The following is an 18640-nucleotide window of genomic DNA, read 5'->3' on the forward strand; positions in this document are numbered from 1 at the left end:
ATACCCAGGTCCTTGAAACAGGCAATTTGGGAAGAAAAGAGTCCTGAACTTAAAATAAATCTTTACTACAGCACAACCCTAAGTCTGGGAGGAGTCCTGAGTCAAGACATGAGCAGAAGGTGTGTTTCTCCATCATCAAACTCCATCACTATTCACTTTTTCCTTCATCCCATTGGTGTCTTCAAGCAAAATACAAGTCTGAAATTTCTGAATAACTTCATTTTTAAGTTCTATTTTCAGGATTTCAGATTTGCACCTGAAATTTCATAAAAACTGTTTTCTGCACACTTGATATCACACAAAGTAGACTCACAGTCCTGAGCATTTGTGATGTGCCAAACACTGTATTGAGGCTATTTGATGTGCATTATCTAATCTAGTCCTCATAATAATTCGGTTAATTACATATACCATCCCTTTTTTTGCAGATAAGTTCTCTAAGACTCAGAGAATAAGTAACTTGGTCATGTTATTTAACATTCAGCTAGTATAGAGATTGGATCTATCTCTAAGACTACTTAACAAAATACACTTTGGAAACTGCACATAAACTGTGGTTTAAAGCTTAATTTAATATTTACAAAGTCCTGAATTTAAGTCCCTTCTCAGTCACTTAGCTGTGTGGACCTTGTGAGAGTGAGTTTCCCTCTGAGTTAGCTTCCTTACCTGTAAAATGAAGAAAACAGGTCCCGCTTCACTGATGTTTGAAAGGATTAAATAAGATAATTCACACAATAAGCACAATAAGTATTACCTATTGGTTTGATATCAAATGCCAACCTGACTCCAAATGGAATAAATTTGTATGTACAAATAATACTCTTACACCATGGATCCCATTCTCCCCTTCAATTAGTCCTATCCTTCTTCAGTCAATGTAGTTAAACTTTTGGTGAGAAAAAATATATATGAAACTTCTGCCTTCTATGAGTCTATGAAGACCATCTCTGCAGTCTCATGTTCTCCTTCCCAAACTATCCTAATAACTCAAACTTGCCAAGATCACCCTACTCCTAAACAGCCCATCCCTCTCCTTTACTCACCTGTTCTGGGTACTTTCTCCCAGTGATCTCTGCTACAATGTTGAAGGAATCAGTATCTGGATAGTTCCTTGCCCCCATCTTCAGACGAATGACAATTTTGACCCCACGAGAAGCCATTCTTGACATCATTTCTGCATCTTCCACTGTAATACAGGCTGTTGGGATCTTGGGCACATCATCCTGGTATTTCTGAATACCTGTGTGAGGACTTGAGAAAAGAAGCCACCAGGTTACCTTGACAGTGGAAATGGACCAAGAGTATTTTTTAAAAGCTCCTGTATATTGACATTTGATTTTCACTGATCTTTGTTCACATATGGGAAGTAGGGAGGGTGGGCAGTATTGGTTTACGTGCTTTTGATATGAATATAATTTTTACTTTTGGTAAAAAAAAAAACTTAGAAACTTTAAGTTAATAATCATCTAATTGAAAACATATGTAAATTTTTGATAATATGGATGATCCTTCAAAGTTGCAAATTGCCACAAACTCTGAAGGACATCAACAGTGCCTTTGTGACCAAGAAGTGAACACATCTGTACCAGCAGACAAGGCTGGATACCAGAAGACCGACATGTCTGGAAGAAAACTGGCCCAGATACACTTAGCTCTGTGGTCACTGACTAGCACTGAGCTTACACTCTTCCCATCTAAACACAGAGGTCTGAGTGCATAACCCTGCATTGGTGGTAGAACACCATGCAGGGAAACTGGAGAACAATGTCTGGGAAATATTTGTGGTCTCATGAAGAAAGGTGCTGAATAAACCCACACCCCGGATTTTATTGCCACAAGAAAAAGAAAACTATTATAATTTTGGCACTAAAGGAGAAATATTATCCCAACTGGTCAAATGTTTCTTGCTTATTTCCAGATTCTTCTTACATTACTAGAAACACTTATAATTGAAGTTTATATTAATTTACTATTGATTCAACCTCTGTATCTGCTAATGAAGTTTATCAAAGTCATTTTCCAAATTGCTGTTTCAAGCTGTCCCCTTTGACCCCTGAGGTACAGCTGCAAACCCTTCTGAACCACAATTCACTCAAGGCCAGTCACCGCTTCTGAGCGCATACCACAACCTATCAGTCTCTTCCTATCTTCTGTTAAAGCAGAAGCAAAAAGCCTCCCTTTTAAAATTATTTTTTCTTTTCATATTTCCACATTTCTTTCAGGTTATCTCATATTTACAGAACAGCTTTCCTCCTCCTTTCGGCCTCAACACATTTCTCTGCTTGGTGTTTCTCTCCTGTAGAAGTGACTCCAATCTCTACATGCACAAACACAATGTTCCATTGTTATCTATAACTGCATTCTTGGTATGACTGCATTGTTGTGACCACATTTCAGGTTACTTTTTACTTAGAGAAATTACATAGCAAAACACTTAAGAACAGAGGCTCTGGAGCAAGACTGCCTGGGTTCAAACCTGGGCTATGCCACTTACTGCTAATTGGCCTTGGGCAAGTTGCCCACATCCTTGCTTCAGGAGCTTCAGCTACAAATGGAGATGATAATAATAATACTCCTATTCTATAGAATTCTTTTGCAGATTTAATTACTTTATACAAGTAAATCACTTACCCTGGAACATAGTAATCACTCAATAAATGTTAAATATTTATTTTATTGACTTGCCTATTAAATTATCTCTGCAAAGACTGTCTAATCTTACGTCATTAGTACCATCTGAGTACATGCTTTATGAACATTTCTTTCTTTTTTTTTTCCTTAAACCTATGTTGTCTTCTTAGGGGCATTTCTTAAATGTTGACTGCAAATTTTATTGTTCATCAAAAGGGAGACAAATGACTTATAAACCCAGAACTTGGAATATCAGATCTGAATCCCTGCTCTGAAATGTGCATAATCCACTTGAACTTCTGGTTCAGGCTCTGCGGTCACATAACCAAGGTTAAATCCTGGCTCCAGCATTCTCTACCTGCATGACACCAAGCAACTTAGATTAGCTGTTTCTCAGTTTCCTCATCTGTAAAGTGGAGAGTAATGTCAGTATTGACCTCATACTATTGCTATGAAAAATAAAAAAGTATATATAAAGAATTTAAGACAGTGTTTGGCACATAGTAATTACTTAGTAAACATTAGTTGTTGTTATTATTTCTTCAGTACTAATTTTTCCCACTGAGTTGGTAGAGTGATTAATGACTTGAAATTACCTTGCAACATGTAGGAAGACAATCTAAATATTTATTACTCATAATACCTTACGTGATGTCTGGGATTCAACAAACTCTCCTTGTTCTCAGACTCTCTTACTCATGAGAAGGTCAGTATAAAACTTCTTAACAGTTTCTTTTAAATAATGTTTTTAGACAAATTTGTACTAATAAGTTACAGGTAAGAGTTCTTAAAGTAGGGTCAGTGAACCAGGCATCATGGCTTAACTGGGAGAAATAGCAAGGAAAAACATCTTCTAACTGTGGTTCTGAATTTAAGATATAAAAACCTTTGAATTTGTTTCTGTCTTCCAGTGGTAGAGCATTCATCATTGTTTAGTAGAAGGAGGCAAAATGAAAACTCAACAGTTTTATTTAGAATCCTGTACTTTCACTGTTGTGAAATTGTTCTAGAGGGACTAATTAGTATGAACACTACCTTCGTGCCTCCATTTACAAGCCCCATCTGCAACTTAATAATAGTAAAAGTAAACTACAAAGGAAGCCATAAAAAATAAAAATAATATTAAAAGATTAATACTAGTCCTTTACAAACTCTTCCAAGAAATAGAAGAGGAGGGAATACTGCTAAACTTATTCTATAATAAAAGGCAACTATTACTGACATCAAAACCAGGTAAAAAAAATGCTCAACATCTCTAATCGTTAGAGAAATGCAAATTAAAACCACAATGAGATATCACCTAACCCCAGTGAGATTGGCCTCTATCTAAAAATCCTAAAACAACACATGCTGGAGAGGATGTGGAGAGATGGGAACACTCTTACACTGCTGGTGGGCCTGCAAATTAGTGCGACCTCTGTGAAAAAGAATTTGGAGATACCTCAAAGAGCTAAAAATAGAAATACCATTCAATCCAGCAATAGCATTATTAGGCATCTACCCAAAAGATCAAAAGACATTCTATAATACAGACATCTGCACCCTAATGTTTATGGCAGCACAATTCACTATTGCAAGGATGTGGAAACAACCCAAGTGCCCGTCAGTTCAGGAGTGGATTATTAAAATTTGGTATATGTATACAATGAAATATTACTCAATTCTAAGAAATGACAGTGATCTAGCAAGTCTTATATTTTCCTGGATAGAGCTTGAGCCCATTATCCGAAGTGAGGTATCACCAGATTGGAAGCATAGGCTCCACATGTACTCATCATCAAATTGGCACCAACTGATCAACACTATGGTGCTCACACAGTAGTAATATTCTCCAGGGATTAGGGGGTTGGGAGGGTGGTAAACTCGCAACTAATGGACACGGTGAGCATTGTAGAGGGGAAGGGCAGAAGGGCATGCAGCTAAACCTCGCTTGGGTGAGGCAAAGACATAAAACGTAACCAAAATGTTTGTACCCTCATAATATCCTGAAATAAAAATAAAAATAAACAGATAAAGACATCACAAGAAAAGAAAGCTACAGACCAATATCTCTTATGAATATAAATGCAAAAATTCCTCAACAAAATACTAGCAAACTGAATCCAGCAACATATGAAAAGGATTATACATCATGACCAAATGGGATTTATCCCAGGAATACAAAGCTGGTTTAACATCCAAAAAAATCAATGAATATAATATACCACATTGATATGATAAAAGACAAAAACCACATGATCATCTCAGTAGATGCTGAAAAAGCATTTGACAAAATCCAGTACCCTTTTATATAAAATTGCTAATCAAACTAATGAAGGAGAACTTCCTCAAACTGATTAAAAATTATCTACCAAAAACCCCACAGCTAACACCATACGTAGTGGTGAAAGACTGAATGTTTTTCCCCTGAGATCAGGAATAAGAAAGACAAGGATGTTTGCTCTCCCTACGCATATTCAACATTGTGCTGGAGATTGTAGCCAGGAAAATTAAACAAGAAAAAGAAAGAAAAGGAATTCAGATTGGAAAGGAAGAAATAAAATATCTCTTTTCACAAATGACATAATTTTATATATAGAAAACCTTATAGAATCTGCAAAAAAATAAAAAAGAAAAGGAAAGAAAAGAAAAAGAAAGGAAAAGAAAGAACTATTAGAACTAATTAACAAGTTCAGTCAGGTTACAAAGGTTACAGGATAAAAATCAATATACAAAAATCAGTTGTATACTAGCAATGAACAATATAATACAATAGCAATACAGTAGCAAAGAGCAATTTGAAAATTAAACAAGTAAACAATTCCATGTACAGTAGTAACAAAACAATAAAATACTACAAATAAATTTAACTAAAGAAGTGTGAGACTTGCACACTGAAAACTACAAAATACTGTTGACATAAAGATCCAGACAAATACAGAGACACCTGATGTTTATGAATTAGAAGACAATATTGTTAACATGGCATTACTCCCCAAATTTATCTACAGATGTAACACAATCTCTATCAAAATTCCAGCTACTTTTTTTTTTTTAAGAAATTGACAAGCTGCTTCTAAAATTCATATGAAAATGCAAAGGACTCACAGTAACCAATACAAGTTTGAAAAAGTAGAACAAAGTTGGAGAATTCACACTCCCAAATTTTAAAACTATTACAAATCTATAGTAACCAAGACAGCATGATACTGGTATAAGGATAGATATATAAATCAACTGAATAGAATTAAGAGTCCAGAAATAAACCCTTATAAGAATGGCCAATTCATTTTCAACAAGGGTATCCTAAATCACATCATATGCAAAAAATAATTCAAAATGAATCATAGACCTAAATGTAACAGCTGAAACTATAAAACTTCAAGACCTTGGGTTAGGAAATTGTTTCTTAAATACAACACCAAAATCAGAGGCAATTAAAAAAATAGATAAATTGAACCATCAAATTGTGAAGACTTTTGTGCTTCAATGAACATGAACAAAAAGTGGAAAGACCATACACACAAGGAGAAAAATTTTGGCAAATCATATATAAGGCATTTGTAACTAACATATACAAAGAGTTCTTAATATAACTTTTAAAATCCAATTAAAAATGGGCAAAGAATTTGAACATACACTTCTCCAAAGAAGATATACAAATGGGTTATAAACACATGAAAAGATGCTGAACATCATTAGCCGTAAGAGAAATGCAAATCAAAACTTCAGTGAGATGCTACTTCACACCCACTGGGATGGTTATGATCAAAAAGAGATTAAAAACAAGTATTGGGCAAGATGTGAGGAAATTTGAATCCTTGTACATTGCTAGTGGGGTAAAATAGGGCAGCTACTTTGGAAAACAATTTGATAGTTCCTCAAAAAGTGAAACATGTTAAACATTTATCATATGATCCAGCAATGCTACTCCTCGTCATATACTCAAAGGAAATGAACATACATGTCCACATGAAGAAAACTTGCACACAAATATTCATAGAAGCATTATCCTTTATAGTAAAAAGGTGAAAACAACTCTAATATCCATCAACTGATAAACTGGTAAACAAAATGTGGTATAGACATACAATAGAATATTATTCAGCGATAAAAAATGACATTTTGGTACATGCTATAACATGAATGAACCTTGAAAATACTATTTTAAGTAAAAGAAGCTAGCTATAAAAGACCACATATTATAAAATTCCATTTATATGACATCTCCAGAACAAGCAGATCTATAAAGACAGAAAATAAATTTCAGCTTGCCTAGGGCTGGTGGGGGAGAGGCGAATGGAGCATGAATGTTAACGGGTATGAAGTTTCCTTTCAGGATGATGAAAATGTTCTAAAATTAGATAGTGATGGTGGTTGCACAACTCTGTGAATATACTAAAAACTATAGAATTGTACAAGTTAAAGGGATAAATTTTATTGTATATGAATTGTGTTTGGAATAAAACATCTATTATAAAAATCAAAATAAGAACCCTAAGTTTCCAGATTTTTCTTTAAGGAAAGAATCCTGATATCATTCTCATTTAAAAACTATACTTACCTGGACCTGGCTTATGAGACTATAAACACAAAGCCTGCTGCTGTCTGTGCTTGCAAGATAGTATACCCAATATATAAAATTAACATGTAAAAATGTCAGTCTTAAATCGGTTTTTCAAATTTCATTAAATTTCTTATGTATTTTATGAAAAGTGACATAATTTGAAGCAAGATGAATATTTTCCTTTTACCTACATAAAATAAGTGCAATGTTTAAACAAATAAGTTTGAAGTTTCCCACATGATTACCACACGTCAGTCAAACTCCCTAATGCTAGTGACTTCTGACTAGTGCCTTATAAAAGATATCAGGCACTTTGTTTCTGAATATTTCAAAATTTACAAAGCTCAAATCAATACTTGAAAGTAGGTGTCAGGTTATATGTTAAATGTAAGGGGACAATTATGTATTTCTATGAGAAATACGTAGATTTATGTAGAGGCATATAATACATTGACTAAAATAAAAATTGTTCACAATACTGTAAAGCCTTAGAATGTTTCCTAAACAAAGGTCTGGAGGTGGGAATGGTTGTGAAGATTGTGAGCTTTTGAAGCTACAGTCCTTTGTTTCCATAGTTTTTTTTTTTAATTTCTTTATTAGTAACATTAAAGGAGCACTTACTCTGTTTATTAGACAGGCTTGTTAAATTTAAAAATCAGTGTGAAAATAACTCTTTGGGAAAATTAATAATTGGCTTTACTAATTTTTTTTAGATCTAGTGCCATAAGAGTAAATTCACCTCAGACTTTTAAATTGTCATTAACAACACAAAAGCAAAAAGTTTAATTTATACCAGAATTTCACATAAGTGAAACACTAAAGTATTCCCAACTCCCACAAGTTAAAAAAAAAAAAAAAAAAAAACTTGCTCAAGAGAGAGGAGACAGGACTAAATTTCATTCCTAACTTGTATGATTCAGTTGAAATGGCAGAAGAGAGACAGGAAAAAGTCAAATTCATGAATTCTATTCCATATGAATGACAGACTCCACATGAACAAAACTCAACCAACATGTTTAATATCTTATGTTCACCTGCAGACTATTACAAACGCAGTGTCAGAGAGATGTAGCTTCTTCCAAAATAGAGGAATACAGCCAACTCCACAAGAGTGTGGGAAAAAAGGAAGATGATCAAAATATTGAAGGAAATAAAACTGACTTTTAACATTGACGGCATACAGGAAGGACTTTTGGCTTTTTTCTCTAAAACACAAAAATGTAAAGAAAACTCAAAGATATAAGAAGGTAACTGTGAAATAAATATAAAATTCAAAATAGCTAAAATTTTATACAATATTTTGTCAGCTAGGAAGTATTACATGAATATTAGTTTTTGTGATTATATTGTAACCCAAAGTAAACATCACAAAATATGTTAGTTTCCTTATTTTCTTTCTGATTTCATTCTGTGTATGTTATAATTTCTGATTGGTTACACATCCTATTGGTTTTGTTTCTCTGGAAAACCCTAACTAATACAGCTACCATTAGCCAAATGCATTTCCAATGTTTGCTATGACCAAAGTAGATAAATCAGTGTATTATATATTTTAAAACTATAAATATTAAACCTTTTCTTTTAAAAATGTACAGCTCCCTATCAAGTAAATAAATCCAAATTAAAATTATTGTAAGAAGCTATTATATACTTAAAATAAAAATCCAATATTATGTAAACCGTGGAGAAATTGTACATACAGGTTGAGCATTGCTAATCCAAAAATCCAAAATCCAAAATGTTCCAAAATCCAAAACTTTTTGAGCGCTAACATGATGCCACAAGTGGAAAATGCCACACTCAAACTCATGTGACTGGTGGCAATCAAAATGCAGTTAAAACTAGGTTTCATTCACAAAATTATTTAAAATGTTGCATAAAATTATAAAATTACCTTTAGGCTATGTGTATAAGGGTTATATTAAACATAAATAAATTTGTGTTTTGACTTGGGTCCCATCCCCAAGATATCTCATTATGTATATGCAAACATTTCAAAATGAAAAAAAAATCTGAAGTCCAAAACACTTCTGGTCCCAAACATTTTGGATAAGGGATGCTCAACCTGCATATCACATGCTGGTGGCACTTAAATTAGTTTGATCTTTCTATTATAGAATGTGATCTCTCAAAATGTTTTAAACCTATAAAAATTCTTATTTTGCCCTGGTTATTTTGTTTTAGAAAACAAACTCCTTGGTAATATCATAAAAAATAATTTGTACTAAAATGTTCTCTGCATCTCTGTGTATAAATGTAGAAATCTAGAAGAAATGCAGCAGAAAAACTTCAGGAGAGGTAACAGCAAAATGGAAGATTTTCATGGCATGTAAATGGTCAAAAGCAACACATGGAAACATGAAGATGAAATAATGTTAAGCTAAAATAAAAGAACAGAACATAATATGCACAGGATAAAGACTGAACACGAATTTACAGTGATGTAAATTGAGTTAATAGTCACTTGGTTCTTTGAGAAACTATAGTCATCCTGTAAAACTATAATCAAGCAAACTGCAGCATTACCAAGAAACAGAATTAAATTCTTAAAAGCATGTGCCACAACCTGTAGAAAACCTGGAAGCAAAGCCTGAAGCTATCACAGTAGCAAATTTGAATACCTGAAATTCTAGCGCATAGGCATTTGAGCACCTGTGGCAAATTAATAGAAAATATCTGTTGAAATTTTCTTTTCTTCTACCATCAGTTACATGAAATATTTGAAGCTGAATCCTGCTGTAGTGCTAGCCATCAATGTACCATCTAGGCAGAATTACAAAGCTAATATTTTTGTGATGTAAACTGCATTTGTGTTCAAAGACTCTTCCTATACATCTGGTAGTGTTTTAACTGTTTATTCACGTTTGTGTACATCTTCTCAGCCTCTGAGGCAACCGACACATATTTTAGTCTTCTAATCTTTAGAAAAGTCCAATACAAGATCTCTGTCCCACACAGTGATATCGAGGGCACAGAATTAGTTCTGATAAGAATGCTGGCACAGATAAGAAATCAGTAGTTAGTTACTTCAAAGGAGGAAAATAATGTATACAAACAGTATCTGGACATCACTATCGGCATATTTGCTTAAATAATACATTTCCATGAAATAAAATTAAATGACTTTTGATTAAAATTTTCTTCCCCTTGGCCTTTTGTAAAAGTTAGTTTGGTATCAGGTTTTTTTTCTTCTTATTCTTAGACATCATGGAAAGGTCTTTACTCAAATATGTATTGATCTTTGAACATCACAGCTTTAAGAACGGGTGATATTCTTGTTCCATAGTCCCCCAAAGAAAACACCATTTCATCAAAATTACAAAATACCACAAAGAGATGTTACGCTTTTTGACAGAGCAGTCTACAGAACATTCCAAATAAATTAATGATAATAACAGCTAGCACTTACTGAGCATTTGCCTACCAGTGTTTTGAGTGTTTTACATGCATTAGTTCATTTACCAGTACCTACAACCCTATGAAGTAAGGGCTCTCATTGTCCCCATTTTATAGATGAGGAAACTGAAGCACAGAGAAGCTAAACCCATGGACTCACAACTAGAAACCGACAAAGCCAGAAGTAAACCCTGGCAATCTGGTTTGAGTCATGCTCTTAATCTCTACAGAACCGATACTATATTGCCACTCACCACGCTAGTAACAATGATAATGATGATGATTACTGCTAAGAGCAATAAAAGTAATTACTACCTATTGAATATTTGTGATATATATATTAAGCTAAGCAATTTCATATATCACCTTATTTAATCTGCATATCAATTTTAAGGAAAGTGCCAATATACTCATTTCTGAAGTGAACTTACAAGCACAGAGACCATGAATAGTTCAAGTGCTCTGGGCAAGAAATGGTGAACTTTGAGACCAGGCTTTTATTCTTTCCAGTTTTAAGAGAACCTATTCAAGCCACACAGCAGCATTTAATCTTTTATATTCCTTCTAATGGATAGATTGAAAGAATTTTATATATAATGCAAAGCACTTGCACTGTGGCTGACAGATAACATGTGGTCTCTAAATAGTAGTTATCATTATCACCACTCATATTTCGCATATACTTCTATATTGAAGTATCACACAGCATTATATTTATTTAAATATTTTATACACATTTGCACATCTTTGTTTCTTCTAGACATCGGCTCCATGAGAACAAAGACATTATCTTTTTGCTTTTGTGTACTTAGTGTTTACAGCACAATTTCTGGTTCATAGTAAGTGCTCAGAAACTGTTTATTGAATTTTGCTAATCCGTGGTCCTAAAACCAATTTTCTTTTGTCCTAGAATCATCTCCCTGACCTTTATTTTCAGTTTTTCTCCAGGCATATTTTACCACTTATTGACTACATATTGTGTGTCAGCATAATATGAACGGCTTGTTAAAACAGATTGCTGGGCCCAACCTCTACAATTTCTGATTCAGTAGGTCCAGGATGGAGCCAGGGAACTTTCATTTCTAACAAATTTCCATGTGATGCTAATGGTGTTGGTCCAGAGTTTTGAAAAGTTCAAGCCTTCACCAGAAAAAAGGATTTATTCAAGATAGGTCCTTATCAATGGAAAAAGAGTGTGCTCAACAGAGTATTCACTTTTAAGAATCAATCACAAATATACACAGGCACATACCATGTACAAGACACTAATGGAGGGGCTATGAAAGAATGAGCCACTGCTTTCAAGGAACTGACATTTGGAACAATAGCAGATTTATGCCCAGGTATGACTATAGAGTTATGGACTTAACGGCTATAGTAACAAACCTACTCAAACTCACATAACAAAAGGAGTGTTATTCCTCCAAAACCATCACTGTGGTAGGCTGCACAGTTATTGCAGTAATTGCCCATTGCTCTAAACATTTTTGGAACTTTTCCTCTAAAATTGCCTTCAGAGCATTTGGCAGCCTTCCAAATGGTCTAAATGGAGGCAAAATTTGGTGCTTTAAAATTAGAATTGATTTTTGGAAACAGGCAAAATATGACAAACAAAATGAATGAATTATTTGGGGTCCAAACCAAGATATGTTATAAAGTAATAAAACTGGCTTTTAAGTTGTGGCTCATCAATTAGCCCTAAAGACAATTTCAAAGAGAAGTATTAGAAATGTTTTTATAAATGGCACCTGTGTTAGCGTGTGTGTTCAGACTTAGAAGTTATTCATACAGTAATGCCGATTAGATGCATACATTCTAGTATATTTGTTTTAAAATGATTTAAAAATTATTTATTCCAACAGTATTTCAAAAAAAATAACAGCAAACTAAAAACCCAGTAATAAGGAAATTGTAGTATAAATTATGGTATTCAATTTCAATGGAATATTTTATAGCCATTAAAATGTTAATTATGAAGTCTAGAAAATAATAGGAAAATTTTTAACATGATATAGAGAAAATGCCAAGTTGTATGTAAACTGTAATAGGCAATATAAAGTTTTACATACAAGGAATAGAGGAAACATGGGATGAAAGAAATAGGTTTGACTGGCAGAGGAAATAACAGGATTATTTTTTCTTTTGAACTTACTCATTTTCATACAACTACAAAATTTAAACTTAAAAGAATCAATCTTTACGTTAAAATTTCTACTGACACTTGCCAAAGCAACAGAAAAACACAGACAAGGCTAATCATAAACATTATGAGAATAAAGGTATGAATGCTCACATATGTGTGTAATACAAGTTATCAAATGTATCTGAAGGACTACATATGTCTAAAGGAACACCTTGAAAACAGATACGTAGGGAGAAAAATTCCCCAATTGTCTGAGAACCTGATGGTGTGTACAGTGATCTGGCACATATTCATGGACATGAAGGTGAGTGGGTCCACATGATGATCACAGCGTCTAAAGTAGATTCGCAATCTAAATACGTATGATCAGTGTATCAGTCAAGAGCAGCTAACTTACACTATGATACCAAACAGCCCCCAAGATTTCATTCATTAAAACAAAGTTTTGTTTTCTTCTCACATTACCTATCCATCCCAGGTCAGTTGGGTGCTCATCTTGGCCTCACCCTCACTCTGGGATCCAGGCTTACGGAGCAGCCACTCTCTGGAATGCTGCCAGATAGTGTGGCAAAAACAACAGTGCTCGAGAAGATCTGTCTCATTAATACTTAAATGCCTTACTCACATCTCATTGGCTAGAAAAAGTGAGATAGCCTCACTCAAACCCAAAGGGGCCAAAAAGTACAGTCCTTTTATGTGAAGAAGGTGAAGAGTTAGAAATTTCTAGGAGCCAGTGCTAATGACTACCGTAGTGAGCCCAGAGTGACTCAGTGAAGACAAAGGATGTGCAGTGATCACCATGAAACCGAAACTGGGCACCACAGCAAGATAGGAAAGACCAAATAAAGGATGGTGAAGTAATAACAGATAAACTCTGCAGCCACTCAAAACCATATTTTGAAGAATATTCAATGTCACAAGAAAATGGTTAAAACATGTTTCAAAATTGTACATATACTCTAACCCCAATTTTGTATATATGTAAATTTATGCAGCAAAAAATGATCCCCCCAAATAGAGGAAAACGTAAAAGAAATTTTGTCTAGGTATTGAGATCATGGATGATTTTTATGTTCTTCTTTACTTTTCAACATTTTCTAAATTTGTAAAAAAAGTAAATATTACACTTATAATCAGAAAAAATAATGCAAAGCACTAAAATTAACATCAATCTATATTTTTTGAGACATAGTCTCACTCGTCACCCCATTTAGAGTGCAGTAGTGTCATCAAAGCTCACTACACCCTCAAACTCCTGGGCGCAAGTGATCCTCCCTCCTCAGCCTCCCAGAGTGCTACGATTACAGGCATGAGCCACCGGGCCCGGCCTATGATGTTTTAATTTTTTTTAAAATGTCATAAGTTCAACTGCTTTTTTACCCTACCAACCTGGCTACAAAATGTCAACTTTAATATTGCCTCATTCCCCATTTTTTCCTATTTTTTTTCCCAATACCTTTTCTAAGTAGTCTTAAACTGATTAATAGTGATGAGTTAAGCAGACAGACTTTCAAAGGATTAGATTCTGTTGCCAAGCTTTGAGGAATTAGTAGGTGTTCCTCCATTCATTTTGCAGTCTCAATCAATAATTTGGTTTAAGCAATTGAGAAATTAAACTTTTCTTTCAAAGAGAGAATACTTTTTAGGGAAAACAGAAGATGTAGGGAGGTATAAGAAGCATTGCCAAGAACAGTATTCGTACAAAATTCCACAACACAGACTGGATTCTTGTCATGTGTCATGGTGAAAATAGGTGATGATAAGGAGTAAGTCCCTTTAAGGCAGAAGGGTGGGACTGAAGGACTGTTGGGTAGCTAAAATGTAATATTTAGTTGATGTAAAATGCTTTCATCTGGTACTTTGAAGTAGGCAAATGTATTTTTTTAACCACAAAGTATAAACAGGACATTAGCAAAATGCCATTTTATAAACATCTGGATAATGTGTTCCTAAAGCCTAGGCCTAAAGATTCAGGAATCAGCTGGCAATAATTCCAAATCCATCACTGATTAAAACATTTTTCAAACAGAAAATCTCAAGTACTCGCTGTGGTTTCAGATTGCACTGGAACATTCTGTAAGATTTAATCGACTTCATAAACACGACGGTGAGGTATAGCCTTAAACTTGGAGTTTGAATTTTAAAAGAGAAGGGTAAAAGTAACACCATCCAAAAATAGATAAAAGTTAACTCTAAAAAATAATTAGTAATCAAATGGAAACTATTATTTCTGCATTTAGAGCTATAATTTAACTTCTGTGAGAAATTAACACCTAAAAATATTTTAAGATCATATAAAAATGTCTTCAAATATCTAATCAATTCTCCATAATCTGCTCCCTTTTCAGGTAATTTCTGCTTTTAAGTATAGCAAAACAGATGTAATTTTAAAAGTTATTTTCCTAGTTTCCTTGCAAGAATATTATATAACCTAATAGGTCTCATTTGCTGAGAAATTTTCCTAAGCTACCATGTGTAATGTCTTTAAACTGCCAACAGATTTGCTGAGCTTTTCGTGAGCCTTCTGCTTTTATTAAAAATAAATCATTCAACAAACCTGTGATGAGTCATATTCACCAATTACCAGAATTTAAACATTTGGCTACCAGGTTGACTTTGGCAACAAAAAAAATTCTAGCTCACTAAAAGGAGTAAAAAGAACTCATGAGTTAAATTAACTCATTCTGGCCACTTAATGATATAATTAGAAATATTAAGTCAATTCAAAAAACATCTACTGGGTACTGAGCTGAGCCAGGTTCTGTGATAGGCAATGGAGATAGGCTACATCTGTGAACAAAACAAATGCAATTCTTGTCCTCAAGGGAAAGAAAATTCACATTTTCCCAAAAGCTTGTGAAGATTTATATCCCAGACTAGCCTAGATGCCACTCTCAGGGTTTCTACCCTACTCCCTAGGACAGGCATTATTTATATATTTATCTTTATATGGCTAGTGCTTAGCATACACCCCAGTACACAGTAGGTTCTTAATAAACATTTGATGAATAAATGAATGAATGGAGTGTAAAGTACATACTATATAATATTATTTCCATTATTATTAAATATGTCCATTGACGGGGGATCATGAATTCAATACTGACAACTTGAGTTTAGGAAAAATTCAACCTTTCCTTCTCATCTGTGCTCTAACTGTTCTCAAACACGATGGGTCTATTCAAAATCAATACTATCTGAATTTCTAACTAAGCCTGACAAAGAATCAGTCACACAGCAACTCTGGAGAAAGCTCACCTTAAGAAGCAAGGGCATGTTACAAACCCTTGAAAGTCAGATGAACTGAAGTTGAGTGGAATAGGAATTCAATAAATGACTATCATCTACCATCCACAGGGTAGCACATTGATCGTGGACACCAGGAGAGGTCCTGCTGGGCTCCTGCAGAGTTCACTTCCACAGGGCATGAGATACCTGGGTGCACATCTTCTATGTGCTGCTCAACGCTAAATCAGATTCGTGTGCAGAGCCTCCTTTCTCTGTTATTCCTCAAGACACAGCCAGCCAACTGTGGTGGTTTAATCAATCTCAACACCTGCCTCTCTACTCCAGACAAACAGGGTCTCCCTGAGTGAGAGAACTAACCTTTTCCAGAGTTCATACCAGGTAGAGCTCAGCTGTCATTTGGGGAATGATTGATTGTATATTGAACCCTGGAGAGGCAGGGTCACCATTTGAACCAGAGAAACAAAGGTTCAAGTTCAGTTTTGACATAAACAGTAAGACCGAGGGTAGCCTTCATGACCAGGCTAATCCTCAGATTCCTCATTTGTAAAATGGAGATGATACCTAGCTCAGAGAGATGCTGAATCTCCAGAAGGTTATGCAAAATGCCCAGCACACTGTCACTATGAATGGTAGCTGTGATTATTATTCTACTTTGTGGGGCCACCTGCCTTCCTACACACCCAGAGATGCACAGCCCATACATTCCACTCAAGTATATACCACTCATGCCTTCCTCCACAGACCCCCACCCTCTGGTAATGCTCCAATTTTTATTATTTTAGTATTATTACTATTAATATCAGTAATAACATCTACTATTTTAATTGTCACTTAGAATTTACTAAGCATATTCTCATAAATTTTATTTACTTTTTACAACAATCTCATAAAGTAGGTATTGTTACACAAATTAACAATGGAGACACTCTTGGTTCAAATTTAAGTAATTTGCTCAATATCACACAAGTAGGAATGAAAGGAACTAGAACTTGAAGCAATACCTACAGTAAATGTTTTATGGGGGAGACATGCTGTCTCTCACTCCTCTCCCTATGCTGTGTGCCTCATCCTCCATCCTATTCCTCCAATTACCTATTGTTGCTTATTTCCTTAGGCTTGAAAACATGGAGGACAGGTTCATTTAGGCTACAGTTTTAAATATTTCTCAAATAAGTATATTCACTCAAAATTAATTTAATAAACATTTATTGAGGTACTGTTCCAGGTTTGGAAGATATGGCAGTGAATGTAATATTTTATCATGGTTTGTGACCCTTTTGTGTTTCTTATAATCCTGAACTCTACATTGTTTTATCTTTGAAAATATAGAACATGTCACTGTTTTGTATAATGCAGCTCGGGTCAGCATCCTGTACAAGGTTCCTATAAGCTTTAAGAACACAAACATGCCTCTTTAGACTCTTGATGAATCTATATAATCATAATCTCTGAAGTTTTTGTGGTCTACAGCCTCCTTCTCTCCTGTTAGGGAGAAGGAAAAGCTTTTGGTAGGGCCATGCATGATGTCTCAAAGAACTTTAAGGAAACCAGAAAACCCCAGAATGGTAATATCTTCCATCCTCTCCAATTGAGAGAATATGGCCAACAGATTTGCCAACCCTGAAGAGTGGGAACTGGATCAGGGTAGACATACTAGGTGTTAGGTCATCTTGATGGGGGTGAGGTGCTATAGGCCTCTGGCTCCAGAACAAACTGGTTAGGAAACAGGACAGAAACAGTAAACAGTGTCAACCTCCTCCCGGTCCTTACCCTTGGCACAAAGCATCCTTTTCCCATTTCTCAATATCATTCTTCTGACAGCTATTTCCATAAATGTCTGGTATATGTCTGGACAAAAGTAATCCTGGCTATTATCAGTTAGAGCCAGTTACTGTATGGCCTATAATCATGAAGACCAATAATAATTACATACTATTAAAATATGTCAAGCCTGATTTGTTAGTAATTTTATTTGATGCCAACACCAAAACCACTCATGAGTTCTCAGTCTTCACAGTCTGTCGCTTACACAGCATGATCATCTGCTTGCAACTTTAAAAGCCATTAAGTGACTTTCCAGTCAAGACCATCCATCCTCCATGGAATTCCTTGGAAATGCTGTCACTGAGATACTCTGGTGTATAGCTACTTAACAAAGAGGAGATTAACAAAGCTGTAACCAAGCATTAAAAGGGGAAAACAACTCTGTGAGCTGGAACCAAAGTTTTCCCTGAAACACTAAATAAAATAGTATTGTATTTACTAATGAAGCGAACACATCTAATACTACATTCTTAAGTATGAGATTCCCAGAAATCCCTTTTCCTTTCCCACATTTCCCACCATGTACAAAAGAAATAAGCTTCACCAATTCAGCTTCAACTCTTCTTCCTTTTCCCTCTCACAGTCACTATGCATCTTTGCCTGCCCAACTTCACTACCTCTATTGCCTCCTCCCCCTGCATAAACAGACACTTAGCCCAGGGTCAGCCTTCAGTTTTTCGCACTCTTTTTATACTTGTATCCCCTGGACATTTCTTCCTCTACCGTACATTCAACGATAGAGTTATTTAAAGTCCTGCTGTCCACCCCAAGTCTAAACTTCCAACTCTGATCTCTTTTCCAAGTTCTTAACATTTGTCTCCAATAACCTGACATCTCCACCTGGATTGGAC

The 18640-nt window shown here is 34.9% G+C and overlaps 1 protein-coding gene across 1 annotated transcript in view; it reads right to left on the reverse strand.

The window, feature by feature from the left end:
* Positions 1-18640, reverse strand: part of CPQ (carboxypeptidase Q) — a 434372-nt gene that overhangs the window by 246261 nt on the left and 169471 nt on the right. Inside the window, exon 4 of the mRNA XM_045560416.1 lies at positions 1044-1251. Coding sequence (XP_045416372.1) covers positions 1044-1251 — 208 coding nt within the window. The remainder of the gene's footprint in view (positions 1-1043; positions 1252-18640) is intronic.

This window comes from Lemur catta, chromosome 9 (genome assembly GCF_020740605.2).
Source record: "Lemur catta isolate mLemCat1 chromosome 9, mLemCat1.pri, whole genome shotgun sequence".
Classification (NCBI taxonomy): Eukaryota; Metazoa; Chordata; class Mammalia; order Primates; family Lemuridae; genus Lemur; species Lemur catta.